The 14,240-nt window shown below is 40.5% G+C and overlaps 1 protein-coding gene across 2 annotated transcripts in view; it reads left to right on the top strand.

The window, feature by feature from the left end:
* Nucleotides 1–14,240, top strand: part of LOC110974756 (protogenin B-like) — a 44,297-nt gene that overhangs the window by 21,613 nt on the left and 8,444 nt on the right. Inside the window, exons 1-17 of one of the 2 annotated variants that reach the window (XM_087139912.1) lie at nt 2,818–3,060; nt 3,361–3,505; nt 4,076–4,374; nt 4,768–4,932; nt 5,746–6,021; nt 7,371–7,493; nt 7,740–7,898; nt 8,222–8,385; nt 8,528–8,675; nt 9,294–9,482; nt 9,732–9,827; nt 10,097–10,256; nt 10,724–10,851; nt 11,423–11,602; nt 11,797–11,943; nt 13,289–13,403; nt 13,679–13,856. In XM_087139912.1, coding sequence (XP_086996038.1) covers nt 3,048–3,060; nt 3,361–3,505; nt 4,076–4,374; nt 4,768–4,932; nt 5,746–6,021; nt 7,371–7,493; nt 7,740–7,898; nt 8,222–8,385; nt 8,528–8,675; nt 9,294–9,482; nt 9,732–9,827; nt 10,097–10,256; nt 10,724–10,851; nt 11,423–11,602; nt 11,797–11,943; nt 13,289–13,403; nt 13,679–13,856 — 2,685 coding nt within the window. In that variant the 5' untranslated portion in view covers nt 2,818–3,047. Of the gene's footprint in view, nt 1–2,817; nt 3,061–3,360; nt 3,506–4,075; nt 4,375–4,767; nt 4,933–5,745; nt 6,022–7,370; nt 7,494–7,739; nt 7,899–8,221; nt 8,386–8,527; nt 8,676–9,293; nt 9,483–9,731; nt 9,828–10,096; nt 10,257–10,723; nt 10,852–11,422; nt 11,603–11,796; nt 11,944–13,288; nt 13,404–13,678; nt 13,857–14,240 lie in introns of those variants that run through there. The other variant, XM_022226612.2, reaches the window with a different exon arrangement.

A 14,240-nucleotide genomic window follows, 5' to 3' on the forward strand; every position in this document is an offset into this window, starting at 1 on the left:
CTGATCCATAATTTATTGTGTAAATATACAGTAAGTTCTGCGGCTTAACCCCCTCAGCATTTTTCTAGAAGGCTGACTCAACCTGTCAAATTGCAACACCCTTTTGCTACTATGTGGGGTACTTGTACTCAACCTGCTAGATTTCAACAGTCCACTTGCTTGAGCAGTACTCAGACCCACAAACTCCAACCATATAGCAAGGACCAGTGTGCTCCAACAGGCAGTAAACTGTTGGGTTTTGGCTGAGTAGGGATAAGGAATGGGAACAGTGTACTCATTCCTTCAAGATCCAACAACTGCAGGGCTTTAAAGAATTGTACTTGGTTTAGGGGAGGACTCAGATTTCTTCGTTTTTATCTTTGACTTCCCTTAAAAAAACCAAGGTCACCAAATACTCTAGAATAAGTTATTCTACTCCTTAAGTACAGGTACATGACCAAATGACCCCATTCGTTTACAGGTACACATATACCAGCAGCACAAACACCCAGCAGCAGGTAATGGGTATTACCAACCATACTCACTCAGTCCAAACCCATCACTGCTACTGCATCTGTACAGTACTCATCCTGTCATAACCCAACACTTTGTGTTGTAAGTTTCATATGTAGGCAGAACTCAACCCATCAAATGTCAACAAACTCTGTGAGTGTTGTAAATTGGCCGGATAGGGACCGTTAGGGTTCATAAAGTGGTGTTTACAGTATGGAACCGTTTTTCTACCTCACAGGGAGATTTTTTCATCATTATTGAATACCTAGCGTAGTCTTGTTCAATGAGTTGAAGTTTTTGCTGGTTAAATAGATTTGAAAAAATATGCAAAGAGCATATGGGCAAGAGAAAAGAGGAAATGCAATGTTAATAGTATGTACCAGCTCGCTGCTGGGTGGTTTGAAAAATGCAGTGCACACAAACGGGACATTTTCAAGATTTTCAGATTTCAAAATTCTTCAAAAATTCATCATTTCATTTAAATGGACGTTTACACCCACACGAATGACTGTCTGGTGGCTAATCTAATCTGACAGACCACATCTATTGACACCCGAGTATTTAAGCCAGGCCGGCAGCCTTGTAAAAAGAGCCCAGATTGTGCAGTGTTATGTAACTTTCTTTTGTTTACAAACCTGGTACAGTGCACTGCTGACCTCTTTTCAATAGGGGCCAGATTAGCATGCAGGGGTGCTGTGTGGCTCGTGGCTGTGGTGGTGGAGCACTTTTGTCCCTGGTGGTAATCCGCTCAAGCTAAATCCCCCAAACAGTGGTATACTGTTTCAAAACAAGGCTGGATTATCTCCACTATTGAGAGTGAAAAAATGTTGGTAATGCCCAGCAGCTTGGTCATTTATTATGCCTCCAGTCTTTTGTTACAAGGCCCAGTCCCCTTTGTCCAATTTCGGAGACACCGACCACGCAGATAAAGCAAACGTGCCCGGTACCGGAAACCCCGGCGGCAATGGTTAACATGCTCAATGTTACTCCAGCTATCAAAATTGGAAGCCCAGACTGAGTAGGCCCAAAACTTTGAAGCAGGTGACGTGCACTCACAAAGTGCTCTCTGGATCAATGGGGTTGCCTAGTGGTGGACAGTTCAAGAATGGCTCAAAAAAAATTGTGAAATTCATGATATTGTTTTTATAAACAGCGATCTCTTTCTCAACCCAAGTTTCCCCTCAAAAAAATGGATGACATCTCGTTTTCTCTAAATTTGACTTATTTCCATCAACTTAGCAATGCCAACTTCATTTTGCTGTTGTGCATGTATATACGTGTACAGTGCACATGTACATATTCATGCATGTATGTGTACATGCAATGTGTCAAAACCTAGCCCTGAATCTCAGGCCATGGCTGAAACAGGCTTCCAGAGCTATAGCTAGGTCCACCGTCTGCATGTCTCTGCATATTTTTAATGGAGTGAAAACCTGGACCTGTATGTAGCCCTAGACAACCAATTTGGATGCAGCCTACCGGTAAATTACACCTCATAAGGATTCCAAAATATTAAGTGGCAAATATTTTAACAAGCATGAAATAATGAACAGAGCATGAAGAGTATAAAGTTAGTTTTGATTATCTTATGTCCATGGTCTAGTTTTTGAGCAGAATCACTGGAGCCAGCAATTTCCATTACAGTATATTGTAAACAGGTGTCCAGATTTCAGCACAGCTGTGTATAAGGTACACATTTATGTGTGCTTTAGATCGTACATGTCTGCACGGTGTATTCTGGTTGCGTACGCACACAACATTTGCTGCTGTTTTTTTGCATCTGGTATGGAATGTTAAACAGTAGATATACAGTATTTCTTTTGTGGTACAGTTATAAATTGCTGATTAAAAATTCAACCTGTGTTCACATAATTCATGCGTACAGGTGCTTTAAAGTTAAATTCAGAATTGAGAAGGTATAGTTTGTCATGATGGTCATTCTGTTGATATGGGATACCTGCCTGCTTCCCTTCCCCTGAGAATTTAAGACATACACCTGTACATGTATTTTAACGTTATTAAGAGATGACAGTGTTTTAGTTTTGTTCATTGTTCACTTTATCAGATCTGTTCCTTTACATTGTGTCATGTGTGACCTGTCGCAAAATGAAGGTTACTGCTAGTGTAAGATTTAATTCATCAGAACTGAAGTGTTTCATTTTGTTCAAAGGGCATACGTGTTTACTTGTGCATGAATGGACTTGACCTATGGACTACATGTAATTTGACGGGAAACAATGCATGCTGGGAGTCCAGCTTGACAGTATAGATTGAAACAAACTAAAATGAACAGGCAGAATTAGAAGCTATTACTACATTGGTACATGTAGCACCCTTGTTGGCAGGAGGTTGGTGCATGTTACATGCCCCTTCAACCAATAAGGGGTTGCCTTGTCAAAGTGTACACCTGCTCAAGGATATGGGTGTGAGTGGAGTCAACACAGTTAATGGCATCTCCTGAGATTAGTCTGTGAAGGTCATTCCTTTAAATCAGGCTTGGTTATTTGGGCCTGAGTGATTGCATCATTCAAAGTTTGGTGAAACTGGCATCCCAAATGAGATGTAAAAGTGAGTTTGCATACTTTGTACTCAAGAGTAATAAAAGTTCTACATTGAAAGTTACATATGTCTGGAAGCTTAGCAATCGAAGGGAAATTTGACAAGAAAGGCATATGTTTGCTGCTGACAACTATCTATGTTCAGAGAAACTAACTCCGTGCAGGTCTGTGCTGTTTTACCATCGTTAATGATTGTACAGCATCCTACATGTACCTAGCTTAATGTGAAGGGTGCAGAAACTTTCAATGGAGTTTACATCACAGGGTTTCTGACATCTACTGAGTCCTGCATTTCTTTTTTCTTTCTTAGAACCCTTAAGAAAGCCTGTTATACTCCCTTCTTGTCTGGATGTGGCTCTAAATGGCTCGATTAGACTGGAATGCCAGTCTAATGCATCCAAGCCACACCCATTCCTGTGGCAAAAAGATGGAGAAGACTTGATCCAGGATGAAAGGTAAACGCTTCTATCATTACACAAAGACAAGAGCTTTCATTTACTTCATTTCAACCATTATTTTCATTACGCCCTGTCCCTTGAACACGAGGAACAACAAATGCATCCCTTGTCTCTAGTTGTTCACTTTTTAACAGTGAAGCAAATTTGTTAAAACATTAACAAAATGATATTGAAACTGTTTTCAAGACCCTGAAATTTTCTCTCTTTCTTGCCTCGATGTGAACTGTGAAGCATGAACGAACCCATATCTCTCTCTGTCCATGTTAAATGTGATTGTAGACTGGTAAGTGATCTTTCACTTGTATATCAAGTTGAAAGCAACGCCAATGCTGCACACTTGTTGGGTTGTGTTTTTGCCTATGGTAGTTAGTATTGCAGTTTCTGAAAGTCAATCTTAGCCAGTGCTAGGTGCACCATGGGGTGAAATACTAAAATTATCAAGGGAATGTCCATTACAGAATGGCTTCTGATCATGTGTGGGAGGTGCAAAGTACATGTACTGGCAGTCTTGGGAAAGACACCCGAAGAAATCTCACTTATTTTTCCTTCTCTATTTTCATTTTCTAGGTATACATTACTTCCCGACGGGGTGCTTCAGATCACCCCAGTGATCTGGGAGGATGGTGGTGAGTACCGCTGCATCACTGGTAACCCAGCTACTGCACTGACTACCAGTGAGTCGTCATGGGTGACTGTCATGGAGGAACTCCGGACATCAGATTGTAGCAACGGGACAGTGAGCGAAAGGGAAGGGAGACTCTTACTCCAAGAGCCTGAGGATGTGAGGATGATTGCTCCTGTGGATGTGTTGATATTGGAATGCCTTGGTGCGGGGAACTGGGTAGAAATCCAGTGGAGCAGGAATGGTGAGAGGAAAAATGATTGTGGGTTGATTGTCTCTAAGATTTCCAAAGTATCCTGAATCAGGGAAATCAATTCAAAACAGGGGCCTTAAATGGAAAAATGATTGTGGGTTGATTGTCTCTAAGATTTCCAAAGTATCCTGAATCAGGGAAATCAATTCAAAACAGGGGCCTTAAATGGCAAAAACAGAATCGGAAAACTCATGAACATAACCTTTCTGGTGGATGTTTGGAAGATTTTTCCTGTCAGTCTTACCTCTGATGACTTCGTGTGAGTGTGGTGTTGTAAATCACATGGGGATCAAGAACACTTGGAGTTCATCATTAAATCCTGGGTTCCTAAATTGAATTCTTTATGGAGGATGAATTGAACTGCATGTACTCTCTGCTTTGCAGGGGAGAAAGCTTTGCCACCTGGAAGAAGCCATTTCACTGGTAACAAGAATCTGAAGCTGACCAATCTGACTCCTGATGACAGCGGTGTGTACACCTGTAACGCCTCAGATACTAGGACGGGGGAAGTTGAGAGGGCGAATGCAGTGGTCCAGATTGAAGACGTCTGTAAGTGAAGTCATTGTGAATGAAGGGAGAAAGATGTCACCTGGATAGTGTTTGCTTCCAAACTCAAGTCCACTATCAAGAAGCCTTTTGTGAGTTAAATTTGAATAAAATCTGGTACACTGAGTTAAATGCGCGTGAGCATAACAATTTGAATTCTCTGTACTAAAGACACTGTTGCTATACCTCGTGATTGGCGGCTAGCATTTGCTTAGTTACATAAGAGATGCCCTACATTAATACACTGTTTTCAGTGGATAAGAACGGCACAAAAAGAACCAGTCCATTCCAGAGATGGTGGGCGCTTTGAAAAAGCTTGCCCCGAATCAACAGGTATAGCAACAGTGTCTTCAGTCTGGGGAATTCAAATTGTTATGTTCATGCGCAATCAGATAAGTCAGTGTACCAGATGTTATTCAAATTTAACTTTCAAAAGGTTTATTGACTAATGTGTTAGTCATTACAATATCTGCCGTGACTCAAGCGACATCATAACTTCATGGGCGTCATAGCTCAATGTTCTTGTCACTGGGACTCAGTATTTGTGAAATTTGAATCCAGCCTACATGACTGCAAATGCGAACACTGAGTTGTGATTTACTAACATTCAAATGACAACTGTTTCTTATTAGGAAATTTGTCTCATGTAAATAGCAAGGATACAGTAGTCCATTGTCTTAGTGGTGAACTCTGAAAGTTGAAATGTTTTGATTGATTCTTTACCAGTGCCGACTGGTTATAAATTCAACTCATTCATTTTTTAATGAATTCAAAGTAAACATAATGTGAAAGCCTTCTCCTCATTTATCATTTCAGTTCCCCCTGAGTTCACTGTCCGCCCGACAAGCGACACAGTTCCTTACTTTTCCACTGCACGTCTTTATTGCAATGCCGATGGAAAACCAAAGCCCCAAATCTCTTGGTATCTGAATGGCGAACCCATCCAATCCCGACTCATCGGACAAGAGATGAGTAGCAGCACCCTTATCATTTGGAATGTGGACAAAGAGCATGCCGGAATCTACCAGTGTGTGGTGTCCAACTCTGTAGGGACTATCCAGACCAGTGCACGTCTCACCGTGATTCTCCCACGTAAGGCTTTCACCTGCTCATTACCTGTTATAACGTTCTTTGATGAGGATCAATTATAAACTGTGACCGTGTCCAAACTACTTGGCTGGGGCTTGCAATTACATTTGACTCTATGGGAAGTAGCTTCAGCCCCAACCAAAGACTCCTGAGCCATAGCCAAGTTATTGGGACATAACCTGTTACAGGGCACTTCAAGGCCATCAACGTTTTGTAGTCAGCCTGTTGGCTTTGCATGTGTACAGCATGATTTTTCAACGTTCAGGTTTTGATTCCCATGAGTCAGTGTGCCAAAAAAGGTAAAATGGCTTGGCTTCCCATCCAAAGCCATGTCTGAATGACATGGCTGGGGATGGGAATAATGTGTATGCCTATGGGAGCCACTGCCTAGCGGATGTAGCCATTTCGCATAGATACAAGTTTGTGTTATTTCTAGCCACAGCCCAGTAAATTGGACATGGCAAATGTCGGTAGAGCCCGTAAATACATCTGTCAAGTTATATGAAGAAATATGTCCCATGAGTCTATTCCCAAAGAGCCTTGAGGTCCAACAGATTGTGTTTTACTCACAAGTATATTGTTGCTTTCTTCACGATGTGGTCAACTATTGTTGCAATACAACTTGATGAAAGTTTTATGAAGTTAAACATATCCGGTACAACGTTGTTGTAATGAATACCCCTATACTAAACATTTGGGTATCTCCTTTGGCTCCCGAATTTCCTGTGCTCTTTTACCAAACATTACAGATTTGTTTTAAATAAAAGAAATATATTCAGATGAACATGAGCATAATGAACACAACTCAAAAATCTTGGGAGTGCCCATCCTAAATCTTTCTGGAAATGTTGGTTACATCTTAAGCTAACAGTAAACAAAAGTATGCATTTTGCAGGTCAAAGGTCATATTTGCACCGTTTTTTTTGTCAGTAAATGAAATATATTTCGATTTTGTTTTATGAATGAATTTCAAGAGCTTAGAAATAATGTAAATTTTATCTCTTGGTGTGTTACTTCAGGAGATATGGCTGTCTAAACAAAGCATGTCAAGTTAATTAGTCAAGAATTCGTTAACTTGTATCTCAAGAACAGATTGACTGATTGACATTAAATTTCAGTTTTGGACATTTCTCAAGGAGTCCAATAAACACACTGAATGTCATTTCAATCTGTGACAGTCTGGTCCAAAAGCGTGTTGAGTTGACACGGAATGACCTGAATGCCAAATATGTAATACTGATAATTAACCTTATATTCCTTTAAAAAGTCTTTTAGGCATGTGCTGTATCCCGTGCGTTTTCTACCTCGATGTCATTTATGTGATCTGTAATTTTTTTGTGTGTGACTTCCAGTGAATATTCCTGATCCACCCTATAACCTTACAACCTACACCGTTGACAGCAGTCAAATCTTGATCACCTGGCAAGCAGATGAAGGACTCTCTCTGTTCTCTTTGCATTACTACATTGAACCAGGTATTTATGGATGGGATTTGACCTTAGTTCATTATAACCTGTTGTGGAGATTGTGAGAAAATGTTAAAATACACTTGACAGCGACTGGAATCCACAACCTGCTGCTTACTGACGTAATTTAAAGTGTGTCTTTGTAAGGCTCAAAAGTGGCGCAACAATTTCTTTACTTACAGAGCATTTGAGGAATCCTTGATTTCATAATCAGAAAACAAAAACATTCAATGGTAAATTTGTTTTCTCTTGTAGATGGGGAAGAGACGCAATTGGTGATGGCAGACGAGCATTCAAATACCCACATCGTAAAAGATCTGCTTCCTTACACCAACTACACGTTCTACATGCGTGCATACACTACAGTAGCCAGTGGTATCTCTGAAAGAGTGCTGGGCCAAACTGCTGAAGGAGGCACGTATAGTTCATGTTCAAATCTGTCTTGTCATGGCACTGCACTTAAATTGTATGAATTGCTATTAGAGAACCAAACTGTTGAAGGGGCATTGTAAGTTTCCATTTTTCTTTCCAAATTTCCCTACCGATGCTGACCTTTCTTATAAGGCACATGTACTTTGAATTGAGGGAACCAATCCCCCCCCCATGAGCATGTGTCAATAAAGGTATTTGTACTCGGCAACTGAAACCATACATTATAAAACCCTTTTTCTTGTGTTTATGCAGAGTTCTATTGTGACCTACCAACCAATTTCTTGTTTTCCCCACTTCACCTGCAGTTCCTGTAATAGCTCCAATGTTTTCCTTGACCAGTAGCCGTGGAAACACAATCTTTGTCAAGTGGGAGCCCATTACCATTGTAGCCCTCATTAGAGGGTGCATCAGCAAGTATCGTGTCTGTTATCAGGAGAGTGGGCTACCCAGGCAATACACCTGTCGAGAGGTAAGGGATGGGATATAAGTGCATTCTGCCTCATTCTTAATCCTTCAAGTGCAGAAAGATTCAGGAACATCAATAGTTGAATTTTGGTGGCCAATATTCATCTTTACTGGGACCGTTTTTTTCCCCCTATCAAATTGTGTAGGTGGATGGCTCAGAGAGTAGTTACACTTTACGAGGATTAAAACCAGCAACAGTTTATGATGTGCATATGGCAGTAGCGACCAGCGAGGGATTTGGTCCTGAGTCTGAAGTGCAGTCTATTAGAACCATTGACAATGAAAATTGCTCAGGTAAAACTCCTTCCCTTCCAACTCCACGCTTCCCATCCCCCGTATATTGCTGGTCATTTGTCAAAAAATTTACTTTGTAAAGTTTTATTTGTATGCACTACCTCTAGGTTAATCTGGATATTAGAAGTAGAAGTTATAGATTGTGACAGTGCCACACATTAAATACCTCATCTACTAGGTGGTGGGCGTTGCCAAAATGCACGTCAAATGTTCAAGACGAGGGACATAAAAGTACATATTTTAACAATGCAAACTAACTAGTCTGGCATCTCTGTCATATTGGTTTGGCCTATTACTTGTTCATACTGTCCTATATGTTATTTAAAGCTTCCAGTAGTGAAAAATATTTCCACTTTGGCTTGTTTAATATATTAGAAAGACAACAATTGTTTTGTGTGTTACAGCTTTCATCCCTTGCAAAGATCCAATGCACAGAATGTATAGGTCATCTTAAAGTCAACCATGATCATATTCCTTCTGATGACTGCTAGTGAGTCACTCTCTGACCTGCTCCACTTTCTTTCCTTTTTTTTGTTGTTGAGAATTAGTTTAACTCAAAATGACTCTCGGTAGGCTTTGTGGTCGTAAATGCAATTTTCCTTTCCCGCTAATCTTCAGTTCCAGTCATGTATTCCTTGTCTGCCTCCGTTACCCCAAACGATGTGAGTATTGAGGCGTCTTGGTCACCGCGGAATGAGGGTAATGAAGTTGCTGTGCTGGGTTTCCAGCTTAGCTTCTCTGGGGCCAATCACGATGAAACCTACAGTCTCCCTGCAGACTGCCATAGCTTTGTCTTCTCTGACTTACGTAAGTCCTTCTGCTTGTGTCAGTTGATGCTTCGTGCATCTATTCCTGTTGACATCATTTTACTACAGTCATTGTTTTCTTAAAACTTTTGCCAACAAAGAGTTGCACTTGGATGGTTCCAAGTTAACGCCAGCCTCTTCTGTTCCCATTTACCCGAACCGTTTGTAACAGTCCAGTGCCAAGATATAACATGCCTGAAAACTTACCTGCATTACACCTTAAAACAATTCTTCAATGTTGAACTCATAGTGACAGGTGAGAGGTACACTGTAGAGTTGCTAGCTTACAACGACTGCGGTACTGGGCCAGCCTCCACGGAGACTTTTACCTTGCCATCTGTCACTGGTGAGTCAGGTCTTACTAGCCATCACTCATCAATGATTCATTCATTCAAATACTAAACATGGTCACCAGATGATTTGCAACCTGTACATTTTGTGATGCATCTGAGACAAGAGGGTGAATTTTGATGAATCGTTTTTGCCACCTGTAAAATTTTCAACCCCAGAAATGCTTCAACAATAGTGATGGTAATCTTTCTACATGAAGGAATTTACATTATTAAAAAATTTCAGATTTTTAAAAAAAAAATTTTCATATTTTTTGCTATCTAGGAATGATGTATCCTCCCCCAGAAAATGTAAGAGCTACTGCCTTGTCCTCAACAAGTATCCAGCTAAACTGGGATCCTGTGTTAAGCATCTCCCCAGCTTACTACCAGATCCTTTACTTTCAGAACTCCAACAGGAACGGGACAACTAAGTATCTCTACAGGTTTGGCTTTCCATCTCTTCAGCTGCGCACTTTGCTCACAGCAGTTCTTCAGCTGCGCATTTTGCTCACAGCAGTTTTTACCTTTTATGGTTGAGAGTTCGGTCCACCTTATGTGAACTCCGCTTTGATTTTTTAAAGTGAGATGTCTTATCAAACAATCTTTTGAAATCATATCAGTGAAAGAAAAAGATGTACAGGTGTGTGGTATTAGGGAAACTTGAATCTGGATTATAATAGCAGGAGATGTTATGAATTAAAAGGTCCAAGGCACACAACAAAAGGTTGTTCACAGAAATTAAGGACAGATGGAGTTCTGGAGAAGATGTAACATGATTAGAAAACACAGAAAGGAATTGTAGATGTTATTTATCAAAGATGTGTGAGTGTGGCATAGATTTAGTTTGTCTTTCTAAACACCTGAATGACTATTAGATATAACATTCAGTTCTTCTTGTTTACTGCTCTAGGACCAACACATACGTTGTATTGAAGGACTTGAAACCATACACCATCTATGCATTGCAAGTGCGTGTCCAGCGAACAGGCGTGATTGGTCAGTTCAGTGACTTGATCTACTGCAGAACTAAAGAAGATGGTAAATATCATTCACAAAGAATCACTTGTAACATTTTTCTACTCTCTGTCTACCCAAAATGGTATAATCCATTCTTGGAAATATCAAGTTCCAGCATCAGCTGAAATAGTTTAGCTACTTAAATCTTTCCTCCATTGATCAGGTGATGCCAGAGAGGTGTTTGTGGCCAGGTGTAACGTTTTTAACTACCCCAATAATTTCAGTATTTTGTTTATTAGTTTGCAAATTTTATAGAGTGCCAAAGTGAATATGTCAAGCACACCATTATGTGTGTAAAAGGCATTAGAAAAATGAACCAACAGGTACCCCATTCTTAAGCACTATGTTTCCTGGTTCTAAATGATGTGGCACTTTAGTATTCTTTAGTAAGGGGCTGATGTCACACTGTGGTATTCTATAGTAGTGGGCTGATGTCACACTTTGGTATTCTATAGTAGTGGGCTGATGTCACACTTAGGTATTCTATAGTAGTGGGCTGACAGGGTTGTAATGGACAAAAGAAACTAAGATTTCTCTTTATCATGATTCTTAGCAAAGACGTTAATTCAAAGTGGTTTATTTTGTGTTGCAGTTCCTTCCGAACCTATTGGTTTCACTGCTGAGCCATTGGATCCCCATACAGTCAGTGTAGCATGGCATCCTCCGTTGAACCCTAATGGGGTGATACAAGGTTACAACATCATGTATGTACCAGAGACTCAGCGTACAGAGAAACAAGAGGAACCTCACTGGAACAGAACTCGAAAGAAAGGTACATTCCCAGCATTTCAATTTACTTAAGATTTTCCAAAGGGAAATATGCCACGTTCTTCCCTTTTTGTGTGCTCTCTCTTCGTTTGTTAGTTTGTTGGGGTGTTTGTATTTTTATTGGCCAGAGAGGGCTTGGAACCTCCCTTGTTATCTTAGTTGGCAGGTTTAGTCAAGTTTCTCCTTCATCGTCCTCAGGTACAGCAACCTCTTCCACTGTATCAAACCTCACCAGTGACACCAGGTATTACTTCTTCCTCCGTGCCTGTACATCTGTAGGTGAAGGCAAACCGTCTGCTGTGTTACAGGTCAAGACACCTGTTAAATTTCTGGATGTCAAAACAGGTCAGTGTTGGTTGGTTTCGCTCACTTGGTGAAAAAATCTAATGTCTCAGTTGCTTTGGTAAGACAGAATTATGTTGGATGGAAATACAGTGGAACGAGACGAGATCGCGCTTACTACGAGCATTTTCTTGAGTTGCATTCAAAAAGTACACATTGTTATAAGAGAAAAGTTAATTAATACAAGCTGAGCTGAGACTAACACGGACAAGACAAGCACTTTTGCCCAACCCAAAGTGTCAAAACCCATTGTCCACAGCATTTTTACAAATACATTTTGAAAATGCCTCTTCAGAAGCTTAATCCCAGTAAATTTTGGGTCCACAAGTTTGATAAAAACTTAACTTACACGCAGCAGTGGGTACCAGTTCACAGGCAAGCTGGTTGCTTCACTGTGTGCGTGGCACACGTGCGCTAACCTTACAGACCTAGTGTGGACATGTGAGCAAAAGATGTCCACACGATGCAGGAAAGGAAGACACTCTGTGGACTTACACATGTCCACAGGACATTTCCCCTTCTCTGAAAAAGAAGTTTAGAGGCATTTTGGGGTAGGGGTCATTCGTCGTAAAAGGAAGAGGAATAGTCAAGGAAACCTTGTACAAAAAGCCAGCTTAAAATGGTGTTCTCAGTTCAAGAAAAACGAGTATTTTCACTGAGTTTTCTTAACTGCACGAAAAGAAAGGAATGTCCACACTAGGTATGTAAGGTAAGTGTGGGTGTGTTGCTCTTTATGGGTGTGTCATCCTGGCAGGCAGGTCCATCCAGGTTGTTTTATTGAAAATACAGGCCTCTTTAAAATCTGATTTATTTAATCAAATCATACTGATGAATACAGTTTAGAAATGTATTAAAACGTTAAAAGGCTGGTTCATCGAACACTAATCCATTACATATACAGTACATCATGTACTGTACGATTTTGTAGTGTTTACTCGTGTATGAGGCCAAGCGTGCTCTCTGTGAATGGGATAAGCATCAACATGTATAACACAAGGTTTACTGTATGACAAGGTTTCTTGGAAAGTCCCTTCGAGCTTGTATTAATCTTGTTCAACTGTGTAATCATAGAAGACTTAGTATAACTGAACTGGCCTTTACATGTGAAGCATTATCACAGCCCTGTTATTTTGTACTTAGTTCAAACTAACCCTACTTTTGGCATTCTAGGAGAACAAACTTTTCAAATCGGGGATTAGATGCTTTAAATATTTAGAAGTGCCAACTATTTTTAATTATTCAACTTAATCGTTTCATTTCAAATTCATGTTATGGAGCTTGAACGACAGGAACAAGAATATTTTTCGTGTTATCTTAACTTGTCTAGCCTTTTTTGTGGGTGCTGTAGATTCCAGCAATAATTCAGGTCTACCCAGTGACACAGAGAAAGGATTGGTCATTGGTATCCTCCTGGGTACTTTTTGCATTGTTCTCTGCACTGTCCTGGCTGGTATCCGATACAGGTAAGCTAACCCTAAAAGGGTGGAGCACCAATTTGGTGAAATATGAACATACCAAATGTTAATTATTCGACTGGCTTATAAATGGTGGTGCAAACTACCAGTGGTCCTAATTCATTCAGGGAAGTAAGTCCTTGTAATTAATGGCCATTTTAAATTTTTGGCAAGATGTAAATATGTGGGTGCTCATATGTGTCGGAGCTTATCCCGCGTAGCTGAAATGTGAGATATTTTCTGATGTTTAGGGTTTGTCTCCTTACCCATGTTTTTCCTTTAAGGAGATACGACAGTGCTCATAAGAAGAAGATGGCTGCTAGACTGGCTGGTGTTAGTGGCCGCAGTGGTCACCGAATTGCCCTCCCACGTGTTGCCCAAGGCAGTGGTGTTGAGATGGCCCTGACTCCTCTTAGTCCCATGCTGACCGCTGAGGTGCCTACCAGCCAACCTAATGGCCAGGTAAGCCTAATGCTAGGATGCTGGTATATTTTGACTCAAGTAGGTTGCATATCACCCAAAACATGCACAGTCACTGCGGATTTATTAGCCTCATTTGTAGTCGGTGTTGAACATCAGGGAATGTTTAAAATTTGTCTTGTTTACCTGGTAAAAATGAACTATCAGCTGAGATGTTGTTTGTACTGTACAGTGTTAGTTGCTAGTAATTCACAGCTGATGTTTCCTGTAAAGATTGTCTTGGTCAGAGGTTGTTCCATTTATCACACTGGGGTCTGGGCAAGGGGGCAACCCTCCCTTCACTTTGGAGAGGGATTTGCACACTTTCCACATTTTTTTACTGCAATATGATAAAAAAATAATTGAAACTTCTTTGGCATAGTGGGA

Source organism: Acanthaster planci, linkage group LG08 (assembly GCF_054643075.1).
Source record: "Acanthaster planci isolate LZ-2023a linkage group LG08, COTS_SCS, whole genome shotgun sequence".
NCBI classification, from domain to species: Eukaryota; Metazoa; Echinodermata; class Asteroidea; order Valvatida; family Acanthasteridae; genus Acanthaster; species Acanthaster planci.